We start from the raw sequence: 15,295 nt of genomic DNA on the forward strand, positions 1-15,295 counted from the left end.
ACAATATATAAAGATTCAGAAATCTCTTCATGAAGAGTAACAAAGCAGAGTGTCCTTTCCAGGCCACAGGCCCTACTCCCAATCTCCTCTTAAAGCACCTCTCATAACTGGGCACTGCTGGTGTCAGGTATGCCAGTTTCCCACAAAAAGGTACAGCATTGTTGGAATGGTACAGTTACACTAGGGTTTTATCCCAAATTTAAAACTTTGCAACAGTAGAGAAGAAAAAGCATCTTGTTCTATTTACCAAAATAATGCAATTTATTTTAATTATCACATAACATTAAGCTCAAAGATAACACACGTGAAACTTGTTACCTGGATTGTGTCGGGCAATATACCCAAATGCCCAAGATGCACCTTCTTTGACTCCAGGGTCAAAATCTTCCAAGCAAATCACCAGCATTTCCAGTGCTCCACATTGAACTATTGCCTGAGCTAGCTGAGGAGAATGTTTAGCAATTGCTCTTAGCACAAATGCAGCTGTTCTCTTGTAGTAACGCTAGACAAATCAGAAACAAACATTCACTAACATTGAGAAGTTCAAAGCATAATATAGTACAGACATGCCTAAATTAGACTTTTTTAGTAGAAGCAATATCTTATACAGATCCAAATCAGGACCACTAGACATCACACAAACAATGAAGCTACAGTTCTTTGGGACAGCTCATGATATAAAATCTGCAGTAAGTGCATAAATGAACAGAAAAAAATGAGAGAGCTAAGAGGGGAAAAGACAGTAGTCCAGGTAAGTCTGTTTAAGTGAGTAGTGAACAACGAGCTGCAAAAACAATAACTCTTAACATATTTAACCAGATTACACAGGTTATGCAGGGCAAGCTCCTAAAATAATTCTACCCATCTGTAACACTTACAAGGTTTTACACTTTCTAATACAGATACCCTCACAACATCTCTATGAGAAAACACTACTTACATTTGCAAACAGGAAACTGACACAGAGAGAATTAGATACAATAAAAGAGTTGAGGATCTGAATCCTGAAATGCCTAAATACAGCTAGGATACTGAAAACCCATCCCACCAACATCCAATATTGAATAACCCTCCATTTTGACCTGCAATTTTACTCCTGCATGTGTCCAGACAAAATCTCACTTTGAACAAGACTAAGCATCTTGGCCCTTCTGTCATAAGAGCAAGCAAAGTCTAAGCTCTTGTCTCAATTCTACCCATCTCCCTCAGTGCTGGACCAAATACATGTTTTCAGCATGTACATATAACACATGACCCTGCACACATCATGGGGCTTCCACATAAACTGCAGCAGTGATTTCTTCTAAAAGCACAGTTAAGTCCTCCTGCAAAAATGTCACATTTCAGTCTCCTCCTGCAGTTTTATAACTGCCATTAGGATATGGAAGCTGAAGATTAAGTTTCCTCTACTGCCTTACATTTTCAAAATCCAGAGCCCAGTTAAAGTACTCTGGCCAGAGAAAACCACGTTGTGACAGTTTCCCTCCCTCATGAAGGACAAGCTTCATGGGGACACAAGTAACCTGCTGCTGTGTCTGTGTGTCTGGAGCATACCCTCCAGCCTGGGTACTGACAGATCATCCCTATGGACAAGCTCTAGAGGACTCTCTCTCCATATGCCAGCTGGCTTTGATCTCATCCCAAGATGCTTGATTCTCCCCTGCTCTGCACAGGGAGCCTTGGCAGTTTACTTTCTACTGTCAAGGTACCCAAAATGTAAACAATGCAAAGGCCACATTCCCTCTGGATCAAGTCCAGAAAAACAAAGAACCATGTGAGTGCTTTTGTGCATCCTGTAAGGTACCCAAACATCTTCAAAAGTCTGACTGAAGCACTAAAATATGGCAACAGAGCAGTACCTGCAATGGCCCCCCAGGCAGTAAAATGTACCCTGGCCCTAAAGGAAGGTGACACAGCATAACACATCCATCCACCTAAACTCCTGTTTCCTCAAAGCACAATGGCCTCATCTATTCTACTGGAAACTGTCCCTGCCTTGTGCCTTAAACCACGTCCAAGCATTGTTGAGTAGTTTCATGGCTGGCATTGGCTAAAACCACATCAGAGAGCATGCTACTGATTAACAAGCACAGTCATCTTCCAACACATGCCCTTACCTTCCTTAGTTTACCAGTACTGATATAATTCCTTAATGGCAAAAGTCCAGTCTTCTAAGTTAAGGCCTACAAGCAGGTACATTAAACATAATTTACAAGCAAAGCATTAAACCTCATTTAGGGGGAACAGAAGTTAAGGGAAACACTACAGACAAATGGTCAAATCCCTAGATAATGTAAGCTACTGTAAGTTTTGCTGAACTCGATGGGGCCATAGTTGTTTGCATAAGTCTATGTCTGTACAAATATGGGTATGTTGTTTCTGTTCAGTAATTATGCTCCTGGCAAAGAAAAACACTTCTTTGTTTTCATTATTCAAAACACATTATTTACAAACAAACCATATTCACACGCACAGTCAGAACACACTGTAAAAACAAGGTTTTCCCCGTGTAATTGATAAAACATTGATCTGGGATGTTACCCTGTGACTGTTCCCCATAAATCAGTAGAAATAGTATTCACTGTGTGCTCAGAGAAACTCATCCTTAAATATAGATGATGATACACTAAGAGTGAGTGGAATGGAAAAGGGTTTTTTTTGCCAGTGGGAAGTGACAAACTGCTTGCTAAACTCTGCATGAACTGGATGAGTTTCCTTCACTTGCCCTCAGTCACAAGGCATAGTAGGCTTTCCATGACCTCACACAAGTCTTGCTGCTGTTTCCCCTAATTACAGCTATCTCAGGGTGCTCAAGCTAATTTAGTGAGGGTTGCAAGTTGTAGCAGGGGGTAGTTTCCATACCAATGGAGGTACAGTTTTGTTCCACGTCTTCCCTTAAAAATAGAAATAAAATAACCAAAATGCTTATAACCTTGTCTAATTAAAATCTTTACTTTCTTTTCATACTATACCACCATCTTGCCATCAAAGTTTTTCTTTAGCTTTTTCTTTTTCAATTTTAATTGTATAGGCAATGATTCTATATATACAAAAAGTATGCAATGAGTACATTTACATCTTCATTTTTCTCAAAAGATTGAAAATGAAAATATATAGTTTTCCAAATTATATTTCCATTGAAAACCTACTTTTCCTAAATCAAAGCTGCAACGTAAGTATGGTTGTGATATCAGTACACTTAAGCCTTCAGCTGTCACTTTCCAGCTGTTAGGAACCCTAGTTGAAAGTATTTCTGTTAATCTAGGTTAGCATCATTGGAAAAATCAAAGCTGAAAGAGACACAGAGCTTGAAGAAAAATGTGAGGAAGGGAGTAAAAGAGACCAACAGATTTATTTGCATTGCAATTGTGACTGTACTTTGTTTGGTTTTGACAAATATGAAGACGAAAACCTTTCAGTATATTTTCCTGTGTCAGAGGTTTGTTATTTCTCATGCTACAGATTTCCAACAGCCTATGTTTGGGGAAATTAGGTATTTCATTACAGAAGCTCAGGTTTTTTATATGTATTTTACAAGTGTCTGGTATTATTGACAAAACCTAGTCAATTATCACCACAGCTTCCAAACTGTCTCCTTTTTGAAAAGGGACCTTTTACAAAGCATCACTCAACATTTTAAAAATGTTACAGTGCAATGAATGTATTTCCTATAGTGCATTAAACAGTAATATGATATTTTAAAGTCAAGCTTATTGAAGTCAGACTTAGGCATACAGTACACAGTGGTCTCTCATGGGTTCAAACATACATGCTGCTCTGACTTCAGTACATTTAATGTCCTATTAGAATAACAGCAGATGCTGATATTACTTTCCCTTTTTAACAGTTTAAAAAAATATTACTTAAAAGAACAATCATGCCTTACATTCTCCTCAGGCAATGCACATATGAGCTGTGGAAGAATGCCTGCCTTCACAACTGCCTCTGCCAGGTCCACGTCATAATCAGCAAGTCTCCCAAGAGCCAAGGCAGTAGTCTGTCGAATACTTGGGACAACATCCAGCAAAAGAGGTCTCAGCAAACACACTACACCTGAGTTGCAGCAGAAAGAGAAAAGCTGATTTGGTAAGTGGAAGTTTTTGTAAACATTTGCCTTTATTCATAAAAACCTATTAAATTACTCTTCCAGCTAATAAGAACATGTAGGAAATCCGGGTGCTCCTCTGAAATGAAGTCGGCACTTGGATAGCACTGCTGACATATAGCAATGTTTCTGCCCATTTCTCATCGGTACAAAACAATTCTGAAACATAAAAAAACTCACATGTAGAAATAAGGTGTAAACAAATATCTATAAAATATATCTTAAAGTACATGAGAAAATAAGGTACATTCAAACATACATAAAATGCACGTGTTACTGGGTGCACAGGAAACTCCATCTGGACATCCTGGTGAGAAGACATTGGCATGTCCCTCGTTCATCATGCCAGAAGAACCTCTACATTGAATTATACCAAATTACATTTCATCTGTTATAAGCAATGACTGATTTGAAGACCAATATCCATAATATATTACACTCCAGATAGCAAACTTGTAGATTTTCTTATTATGTTATTATTTATGATATGTTTTCACTGATGAGTTCACAGTGTTACCAGCTAAGCATAAAGAATGTGAAAGTAGCAGCAAGGGAAACTATAAGCATCTACAGACTGAATGACTGGATGACAAAATGGAAAGTGAAATGGAGCTCATGCAGGGAACCCAACTCCAACCTCATATATGCAGTAGTGGACCCCAAAGAGATTACTACCAACCAGGAGAAAGATCTTCCTGTTAGAATGGACAGTTTCCAGCTCTTGCTCAGTAGTAGAGAAGAAACTTTACCCACAGAAGCATACAGAGTGCTCATGATTATTTGTAAAGGGGTAGAGGCTAAAGCAGGGGTCATCACTATCCTACATTTAATACCTTCCACTAGAGTAGAACTGAAAAAGGTTCAGTGAAAGGAAACAAGGATGATCAAAGATGATCAATATGTACGTGGAAGCTCCTCCTGTTAAACTAAGACTCTTCAGCAGGGATAGAAATAAGACCCAAATGGTTACATAAAAAATGTGATTTGTAAGGTCTGGGAAGGGAAAATTACTTGTATTGTGATCCCGCAAATGTGCTGTCCCTGTAGCTGCATGGATTAATACTTTGGAGCTTTATACCTCAGCCAGAAACCAGTGGTCTCTGAAAACCGAGCTTTGCTACAACAGAACAGTGAACACTCAGAGCTACAGGTATCTTTGTATCAGCTTCCTCAGCCCATTCCACTAAATTTTTTTACTAATATAAAAATGTAGTTGAGTACAGTGAAAGAAAGCAAGATTTCCCTTCTCAAGGGCTTCTATGGTTATTAGCACTGAACAAGGCCTTTTGGTGCGATAGTCCCACAACAGGGGGATCACTGCCTAATGGCAAGTAACAAAACACCCAGGTGTTCAACAGACACTCCATGACAAGGAAAAGCTGAGGACCTCAGTGCAAGGAATAGTCCAAAGGGATGGAGGCTATAACAAGTTACAGCTGTAGCATACTTCTTTCCCTAAAAAGAAAAAAAGTAAGTTGAGCAGCAGTAAAATTCTCACCTTTATTTTACATCAAAACCAAATTGCTCCCAGCAAGAAGAAAATAGCCAAATCATCTATACGTGGCTCTGAAGGGGCTGGGAAGGAGGACACACAAAACTAACCATGGAGGCCATGCTATCTATTAACAAATTTGTAGGAAGGACAATACTCCAGACAAAAGCTGCACTGTCATGAGAGGTACAGCCTCCCAGCATGTTCACAAGACAAAATAACATAGGTTTCAGGGGGACATATAACAAAAGCAGAAAAGTAAAATGAACCTATGGAAACAGGTCTGTAATATAGCTGGGGCCTCCTCACCCTTCTGTTAAAGCCACTGGGAGCTGAAAGAGGCCTCCTGTGTACCAAATGACAGAAGATAGATCCTCCACTATTGTAAGATCAATGTGAATTCATTTAGCACTTTGCAGAAATCGCTACTTCAGAATGTGGTCATTATACTGACATCTTCTCACAAACTCTCCATAGCAGGTATGGTGTCGTTAGCATGTTATGCTTCATGTCGAAAACCCCTAAATACTTTGTATGACAAATTAAAAGTAAAAACAAACATATGAGCTGGGGCCAACACCATGTATCATCTGTTATTTTCTAGCCAGTCATCTGCACCCTCTGTGGGAGGGTATTTTCTTGTCCTTCCCTCTAACATCAGTTGCATGGTCAAATAGCTGCTGAAATTCCTAAGGGGACCCCACACTGTTCTTACTGTCTAGATTGAAGGTATTTCAGTGAAGCAGGAACACCTAGAAATAGTTCACTTATATTTAATGTACAGATATTACATTTGAGCCCTTGTCTTGAGATAATATGAAAACAAGATTATTTAATAAATAGAAAAGAAAAAAAATAGAGGGGGAAAAATAGTTTTACTGATATAAAAGAGGCTGTTGCAAGTAGTTGAAGGAGAGGAAACGGAGCACTTCAGCATGCAGTGCCCTGACCCTAAAAAAGCAAAGAGCCTGATGGCTGGGACATTAAACTAGGATGTGTCAGACAGTTCAATTCTGATGATCTTGAATCCAGTGAAATTTAAACAGATTAGAATCACTTTACCTGGGAGCTAGGTCCAGACCACGTGACACATTTCTGACCTTTATGACACACTTAGGCACTGCAAAATGTAAAACCACATTTAACAAGGTTTACATACATATATGCTTTAAGTTGTTCCAAATGTGAGAGTTAATTAATTTGTATTTTCAAGATTAGCTGATACAGCTTTCACTTTTGGAACAGCCTAAAAAGCCTTCAATCTGAAAATGCTCCCAAGCAGCATGCCTCCCCATGACCAATGCCTTTCGTCTCATGACAGTATAAAACATGTAAAGTTTGGTGATGACATTTAAGCATCAGCACAAAATGTTCTACTGAGAATTACTTTAGCTGGTACAACTTATACTGAGGAAAGAGATGAAAAATGACATGGGAGTTACTGTTTGAAGAAAGACACAAGATGCTACAAGAGGGTTAGAAAAAAAAAGAACAGGTTTAGAAATAATAGCAACTGTGCTGGTCCTCAAGGAGACTATATTTTCTTAAAGTCATGTTTGAATATAAGAAGAGACAGTGTACAAATAATTATAATGGAAAGAGTTTTGGATAAACAAGACATCGAAAAATCAATTCCTGTTGCTGTACAAGCCTTATATTGACATCAAATTAACTGAGAATTGAGAGAAGTGTATAGGCCTAAACTATGCCTGTGCATTGAACATAATTAAAAGCTTTTACCTCTACTTTCCACCTTCTCTTAAAACCACTTTCTTTCTCTGTGTCAAGATGCTTTCCATCAGCTCCAATTACTCTGCAAGACCAACTGCTTGAGGAGTTTTCACCATTGCCATCATTTTTGCATCTTCAGCAAACCTAGTATTTCTTTCTTTATAGCACTCAGGAAAAAAAGAATTCATTCTCAGAGTGTGAAAACAGCTACATAAAGATTCTACAGTCTATAGGACTATAGACTATAGGAAAGCCAAGATATCCAACCTTTTCGTCTACGACCTTTGAACATAATGCTGTAAAGGACAGATGTGCCTGACACAGGATAAGGCTTTTCTGCACTGGGCCCAACCCAGCTCTTTGTTCCAGACACAGCTGTATTTGGTCACCTCCTCTATTTGATCTCTTCCTTTCATCTATCCTGTTTACAGCAAAGTCTACTCCTCCAAAGAGGTCCAAGCCAGGATCCCTATCAGCATTTTTAATTAACTTCAAATGTATTTAACATTACTTAGCCCAGGAAAATAGGCAAGAACCTTCCAACAACTTCCTTTTATCTGGACCATTCACTCAAGTGAACAGGGCCATACAGATCAGGGAGTAGCAGTGTCTTGTTGCAGAAAACTTTAGAACTCTTTGGTCTTCTTCTAAATAAGTCTGTTGTGACAGAAGTAGGAAATTCATTAACTCTAGTTCAAAAGCAACCACACAGAAAGTAAACTACAAAATAAGGCGTTTAGACTATTGGACTAGATTTGTTTTGGAAGAGTTCCCACTAGCACTCAGAAACTGAGTAACAGAGAATTACTGCCAAATATTCTCTCTTGCATCACAGAACCTCGACTGACTTTGGGCAAGGAACGATTCCCCTTTCTATCCTCAGTTTCCCACTCAAATTTGTTTCAAAGAATGACACACTTTAGAAGCTGAATCACTCTTAACACACACTTCTCAAGTGGAGCTGTTACATACAGGCCTGATGCACTTTCTTTTAGCAAGCAAGTGCTGGCTGCTGCCTATCTGGAAAACAAACAAACAAAAAAAATCACTCAGGGCAGCAGCAGGTTCCAATTTTTTTCCTTCTAAGCTTCTGTAGTAAAAAACCAGTCACTATTCTGGAGATAGCAATCTTTGCTTGGCCATTTTGATTTCTTGAGGAAAACAACCTGGAATTCATGCAGAATACTTCTACCCTCCCCCCATCCCCATCGAGTCCTTGTCAAACTTGACCAGTCACAAATCAGAGAAACATCACTACATTGGAAATTCTTTTCATTTCTGCATCTAAAGATGACTACTCCTACCTTATCCTCTTTCCTTAAAGTAAAAATAATTTCTGTTTTAAAATGTGGAAATAAAGTCATTCTACACTACTGTTGTCTCTGGACGCACTCTTGTCTTGAAGATGCTGCCCTTCTAATTTATGCTTTGGACCAAGACAACATCTTCTCATTTTTGTGCACTCCCTGTTACATTTAGAACATTCACAGAGCTAACACTAGTACTCAAACATTCATAATATCAGCTTGATTTTTCAGAGCTCCTCGTGTCAAATTCAGCTGACTTAACAAGGAAATAAAATGGAAAATGGAAAAAACCTCTATCTTCAACTACCCTTTTCTAGGAGCTGCATAGCAGTGAGTTTTAAGTCCCCTACTTAAAGCAAACTTTCCAGAAGAGCAGTGAGAGAGAACTTTCACACTCACTCATCTTGACACAGCCTCTTCCAGAGACAGCAGAGTATGCACGCCTTGAGTATATACTCCTCAAGTATGACTCATCATGAGAAAGAACTCCTCAGAGCAACAGTTCCACGCACAGCACAACTACAACCCTTCAAAGATCAAAGGGAACATGAATTCAGTTTGGTAACAGACTCTGGCTAATCAAGTAATTCATACAGCAACTACCAGATGGTGTGGGACATAATGAAGATTCAGTTTGACAGTATCACTGAAGATTCTTGAAGGATCAAGGAACAGTAAGTTTCTCCTCCTTAGATGCCAGACCCCGTTTCTGCATTAATGAAGCAGAACTAATCCTGTTACAAGAGGACAAATTTCTGAAAATACCCCTTACAGGGCTATTAGTGGCCACCATGCAGTCATGAACAGACACACCAAAACGAAGGTGGTCACAAGGAGCTGCTTTTTTTTAACATCCACTCAATTAAGATGAGACTGAAGTTTCAAAAAAATTCTGGTTTTGACATTTTACTTGCAAATCTCCAGACAGGCCAGGAGACTGAGAAGAGGAGGTATCCTGGAACAGCTGAGCTTTCAGCTGACTGAGTTACAGAAAAAGTCAATCCTCCAGCTTCAGCTGCATTTATTTTCTCCTTCTTTGTCATCTCTTGTGCTTTCCTTAAAACAGCCTCCTTATTCCCTTCATCAGGCACCACGATGTCAAGCCTTTGGGAAAGCCACTCTCCACACCTGATCTACTATAACTGCAAAGGCAACCTTTTGCCTTTCATGCCACATTGCATAATCCTCTCCCACTTCTCCTGCTGCTAAAGCTCAGTAAAGCTTTTAACTCAAAATAAACCCAATTTTTTTAAAAACACAAACCCAAAACAAACAACAGCAACAAACCAACCAACCAAAAAAAAAAAAAAAAAAAAAAAAACAACAACAACAACAACAACAAAAAACCCCAAACAACAACAAAAAAAAACCCAAAAAACCAAAGCTGTGTGCATCCTTTACAAAAGAGGGTACATAAACCCCAGTGTTGAAACTGGCTACATGGGGGCACTGGTGTCTGTCCATGCATATCCACTTGCAAGGTCCAAATGCTCCCAGTAGGCTTTCTATTAAGCACTGTGCTATCAAAGCACAGTCTTTAACATGATATGAGATATGAAACTATATCCTAAAATCCGTTTCCAGAGTCTGATTCTAATTACACAGGGTCAAGTGTCCAAATGTCACATTCAAAAAAGGTACATTTAAAGAAAAAAAAGTATAGCTAAAGAAAGAAAATTTGAGAAAAGCATGAGCAAAAAGACTCAATGTAACTCAATGTAATGGAGGAGGGAAATCAATTTGAACAGTATTTTCTTAAAAATAAAGGCTCCTTAAAGCAATCTAGAGATTTGGAAATACAGCTTTTAAAATCTGTCGCCAGTGGAATAGGTCTGGAGTCAGGAGAGAACTAACACTGATAACAGCACTCTTTACCTACAGAAAGACAGACCACGAAACAGGGGAAAGTCTGCCATGTAACAAGGGCTGGTGGTGGAGCCCTAGTCTGACTCAGATAAGCCCTGCCTCTAGCCCTTAGCCTCTTGCCAACGTGGACTGTGAGGAACAGGTACAGGAGAAAATGCCCAGAGGTAAAAGGGGAGGAGAGAGCTCAGTCCTGGAGTTTAAGGCCTGAGAAGCAGCTTGATACCAGGCACAATGGAAGGGAGACCTGGGCTCAGGGCTGTGGGCTGAGGGAGTGGGAAGTTGGAAGAGATTCACTGGGAAAGGGTCTTTATTTACAGTGATATTTTGGAACTTTCCTGGAACCCTGCAGACTGGCCAGCAAGCCAGAGGAACAGCAGTTGAAGTTATCTGCCTGAGATGATAAAAATATCTAGCAGCAATGTGAAGGGAACTCAGGTGTGCAGGGCCCCAGCACACAGGCTGCTGCACCACACAGCTTCAGATTTGTTTTTCCATGTTCCATACTCTGCTTTCCCAATGACTTCCATAGCCATTATGCTTAAGAATGTGATTAGCCCCAAGAAAGGGGTTAAAGAGCTGATCTTGTAATATCTTTACAGTCAAAGTAGCAAGACTAAACTGTTTCTTAATCACAATGATAGCCTTAACTCACATACTAAAAGCAACATTCTCATCACTATATGTTCTAATGCAAGGTAAATAAATAAAAAATAATCAATCAGAAACGAATACCCAGAAGTAATTATTCTGATACAAGTATTAATCCTCAATTGTAAATGCCTCAAAAAAAATCAAAACAAAATGCAATTTCAAAGGGTTTGTTTATTTACAGAGCACTGCACTTCACAAGGAAAAAAATGAAGAACTAGACCCTCAGTGACTACCACTCTTACAAACATACTAGAAGCACTTCAAATTTTCACCTAGCTCTTCCAAAACACAGAGAGCTGCCTAAATCTCAGTGCAAGAATGAGAGCTCAAGTTCATCTGCCATTATAACCGAAAATAGCCTGTTTCTGGGATTTTAAATTTTGGGAGGATGAGGGGGTGTGAGCTGAAAAATGCATTTCAGTACCAAACTTCATGGGCAGTAGCTGCCAAATGAATAGACTTATTTTTAAAAAGTATATTTAAAGTAGTTACTACCAAAGTAGCTTCTCCCATTAGTCAGCAGCCCTCAAGAAACAAGATTCGATAAAATGTCTGTCATTGTTTCACATGTATATTTACTAGATAGAAAAGGTCTAGGAGTTTTGGAGCAGACTTTTTTCTCCAAGTATCAACTAATTAAACATTCAAAGGACAAATCCTGCAATTATTCATGGTAGTATTTAATCATAAGGAACAACTTTATCAAAGCAGAGACTTGGAAAACACACAGGAATGAGTTACAACAAAAGAATCTCTCTGATCATTCCTTGCACTTTCTTGCCACCAGAAAGCTGTTAAGCTCCCAGGCACTAACCCCCGAGGACATTCCTGACCAAGAAAGAGTGCCATGCAAATGTGTCAAAGTCCAGGGCTAGATTCCAGTTCCCTGGTTACAACATCTTCAAGATTTCTGTTCAGTGGGAAAAGCAGCTCCGGAACTTGATGAGACACAGAAGCTTCAGAAGACAGATGCCCTAAGAAAAGGTGGGTTTCCTGTTGGCCCTCTCTGACCTTCTTTGCAGCTTCTCATCAGTTTTCCTTACAGGTTATACATAGGAGTCTCCACAGTAATGGTACCTTAAGGTTTCTCAACAGTCAAGCCAGCATACGGGACTCATGCCTCTGATCCTGACTGCTTGCTCCCCTCCAGGCTGCAGTCTCTGAATTTGCAACAATACCACTGCTTGTACCTGGTTTAATACCACAGAAGCAGGGCTTACAGGGTAGTAAAGAATTACTTTTTCAACACTTCCATCTTTCATGATGTTAGCATGGTATCCAGAGACATCCCCACAAAGAATAAGGTCTCAAACTAGTATTTATTTTCCTTATAAGACATTAAGTATTTATCAAAAGGGCTTCTAAAATGGGATCAGATACTTGATTCCTTGAGCACTCATCTTTCACTCTTATTCCAGGAATATAAACTGAGGCCATTAATACAAGAGTACATCACAGTACATTTTAAGGATATAATTTTGTTCAGATTCAAGTCACTGTAATCTTGCCTTCTGATTCTGCCAGAAAAATACTAAACCCTGGCAACTTTTGAGATCCAACAAAAGAACCCTGCAAGGTGCCCCTGACTCCTACAGCTAACATAAAATGACAGCGGGCAAAGATTTTCCTCATCTTCTTAAAACAGTGATCTCCATAAGGTATGCCTAGAATTCTTATTCACCAGAATAAGAAACAAGCCCCAAATCCTTTTAAATATGGATTTATACAAAGAAACACATGTAGACAGACATCATTCTTAAATCACGGCTCCAGCACTCACTAAATTAAGACCATAAAAGGCACAGCAGTTATCTGCTAGACAACTATGTCCCAAAGTATTTGTGTAAGTGTTTTAATAAAAGGACCAAATCACATTTTATTTGATGTGAGGTTTTAAAGAAAAACACTCAATCACATATAATTTAAGAGGAGGTTTTAAAACTTGTATCTAGCACATCCAGAAAAAGCCAAAACAAACAGCTCTCATTGCAATTATATAACTACAAAGTATTTTGAAAGACACAGGTGGGAAAAATGGTAAAATATTTTTGGCCATACAAATAAATTGTAACAGCCATCTTTGCAGACATTCCCCTCTTGTCCAGCATCTGAAAAACTAAAGCCTATGGAAAAGCAGCTCAGTACCAGAAATAGCCAAGCAGGAAAATCTGTGCAAACGCACATTTCCACATTACCACCCAGAGCCTGATCCTTGCAAAATTAACCTTCAGACGAACACCAGCTATGTGCAGAAGGAAGTTTCAGGCCTCTGAACCAATTATTTGTTCTGCACAAGCAACAAATCAGTTCTGAGGTAAAGTTACCAACCAGATTACATAAAAATAGTTATTTTTAAAAGAAATACAATGCAATTAAAGTTTGCTTAGCACTTTGATTGCATTCTTAAAATAGAAACTTTCTGCATTTTTAAAATGCTGAGCTGCAAGAAGCCTGCCTATATGGGATCTCTCTCTGGGAGCTGCTAAAACCAGGACTGTAAAAGGACACAGAGGGACCTCTTCATACAAATAGGGCATAAATTATTACTTTAGCCTAGACGTCCCTTTGGCAAACAGAGATCACTTGTATAAACTACAGCAGTGGGATTAACTCACCAAAAGATGGAAAACAAAACAAAAAAATCAAGATCCACAGCAAGGTAATACAAAAGGCCTGGTGTCAACATGCCACTCCCATAATGAAAGGAAATGTTTCCTTAGCAAGAATTTAAGTGCTAGATTTTTTAATAAAACAATTTTAATAAACAGTTGTAAATACAATAACAGAAAGCTGTGAATATTTACACCATTGGTTTTCTTTTTCGTTTGCTTGTTAGATGCCATTGTATTTGAGAAAAGAATGACAGCTTTACTAGATCTGGGAAACAAGTATTAAAAACAAAATTTAAACACACCGAAACATAATCAATTCATGAATACCACATGGCAAACCAACCACTGATCTATAGCATATTTTCAAACTGTCATTCAGGTAATCAATTATCAAGCACATCTTTTTCCTCCTTTAAGCTCAGGAACTTTGGCCAAGTGGAGTGGGTCTGCCAGATGCCAGCAGCACAACAGCTGGTAGAAGTGCTCCCTCAGCTCCTCTTTCTAAAAACGTTCAATTTGGCTCGCGACATCCCATGACAGCAATATAACAAAAGCAAATCCCTCCTAAACTGAGCCAATCTGCCGGCAGAAAGCATCGAAGAATTTAGGAACAACTTGTAAAGCCAGTATAAAAATAGTTTATTCTAAAAGTAGGATTTCCTTGGCAACTCAGTGCTGGCTTCACCACGAATTCCAGTTTCTGTACTTTATATAAAGCTATATCGGAAGCACGAGGAAATAAATTTTAAAAAAGGTTATACTGAGAAATTTTCCTTGAAATAAACTTGAGGTCACAGCCAGAGACATCCACCCCCGCACAGGCAGGCGGGGCACCCGCCCGCAGCTGACCAGCGCAATTTACTTTCCCACCGCATCCACGGGGACTCGACAAGCAGGGCGGGGGCCAAATCCTACTGGAAGAAAAAAAACTCCGGAAACTGAGCGGCCAACGGGGGAGGAGGGAGATAAAAAAAAAGCAGACCAAGGAAAGGCCGCGGCGGCTCCGCGTCGTCCCCGTCCCCGCGGCGCGCAAAACCCCGCGGCCGCGCACGGCCCGGCCCCGCCGGCTCCCGCGTACCTGCACTTTGGAGAGTGTCGATGCTCTGCGGGCGGGCGGCGAGGTCGGCCACCGCCTGCGCGAACTGCGCCCGGGCGCGCTGGTACTGCTCGAACACTGCGGGTGGCAGCGCCGGGGCGCCGAGTCAGCGAGCGGGTCGGCGGGCGAACGCCGCGCCACCCCCGCTCCCCCAGCCCCGGCCCCCGGCCCAGCCTACCTTGCAGGACCTGCCGCTGGCTCATGGCGGCGCCGGGCGGGCTCCGCGCCCGCGGGGATTTCCGCGCTGTGGACGCGTCTCCCAGGCAACCGGGCGGAAGCCGAGAGGCGGAGGGCGGAGCCTCACTGGTGACGTCAGCGCGCCCGCCCGCCGCGCCCAGTCCCGCTCCGCCCCGCGGGGCTCCGCGCGCCGCCCTCGGGCCTTTCTCATAGGGACGGGACGGGACGGGACGGGACGAGCTCAGCTGGGATGGGATG

The 15,295-nt window shown here is 40.5% G+C and overlaps 1 protein-coding gene across 2 annotated transcripts in view; it reads right to left on the reverse strand.

Moving 5' to 3' along the window:
• Nucleotides 1–15,063, reverse strand: part of SPAG6 (sperm associated antigen 6) — a gene marked incomplete at both ends in the record, with an annotated part of 34,203 nt that extends 19,140 nt beyond the window's left edge. For both annotated transcript variants that reach the window (XM_082286061.1, XM_082286062.1), the window contains 4 exons: nt 319–502; nt 3,887–4,053; nt 14,843–14,938; nt 15,039–15,063. In XM_082286061.1, the coding sequence (XP_082142187.1) occupies nt 319–502; nt 3,887–4,053; nt 14,843–14,938; nt 15,039–15,063 (472 nt within the window). The remainder of the gene's footprint in view (nt 1–318; nt 503–3,886; nt 4,054–14,842; nt 14,939–15,038) is intronic.
• Between the last annotated feature and the right edge of the window lie 232 nt (nt 15,064–15,295).

This window comes from Coloeus monedula (assembly GCF_965178545.1).
Source record: "Coloeus monedula genome assembly, chromosome: 1".
Classification (NCBI taxonomy): Eukaryota; Metazoa; Chordata; class Aves; order Passeriformes; family Corvidae; genus Coloeus; species Coloeus monedula.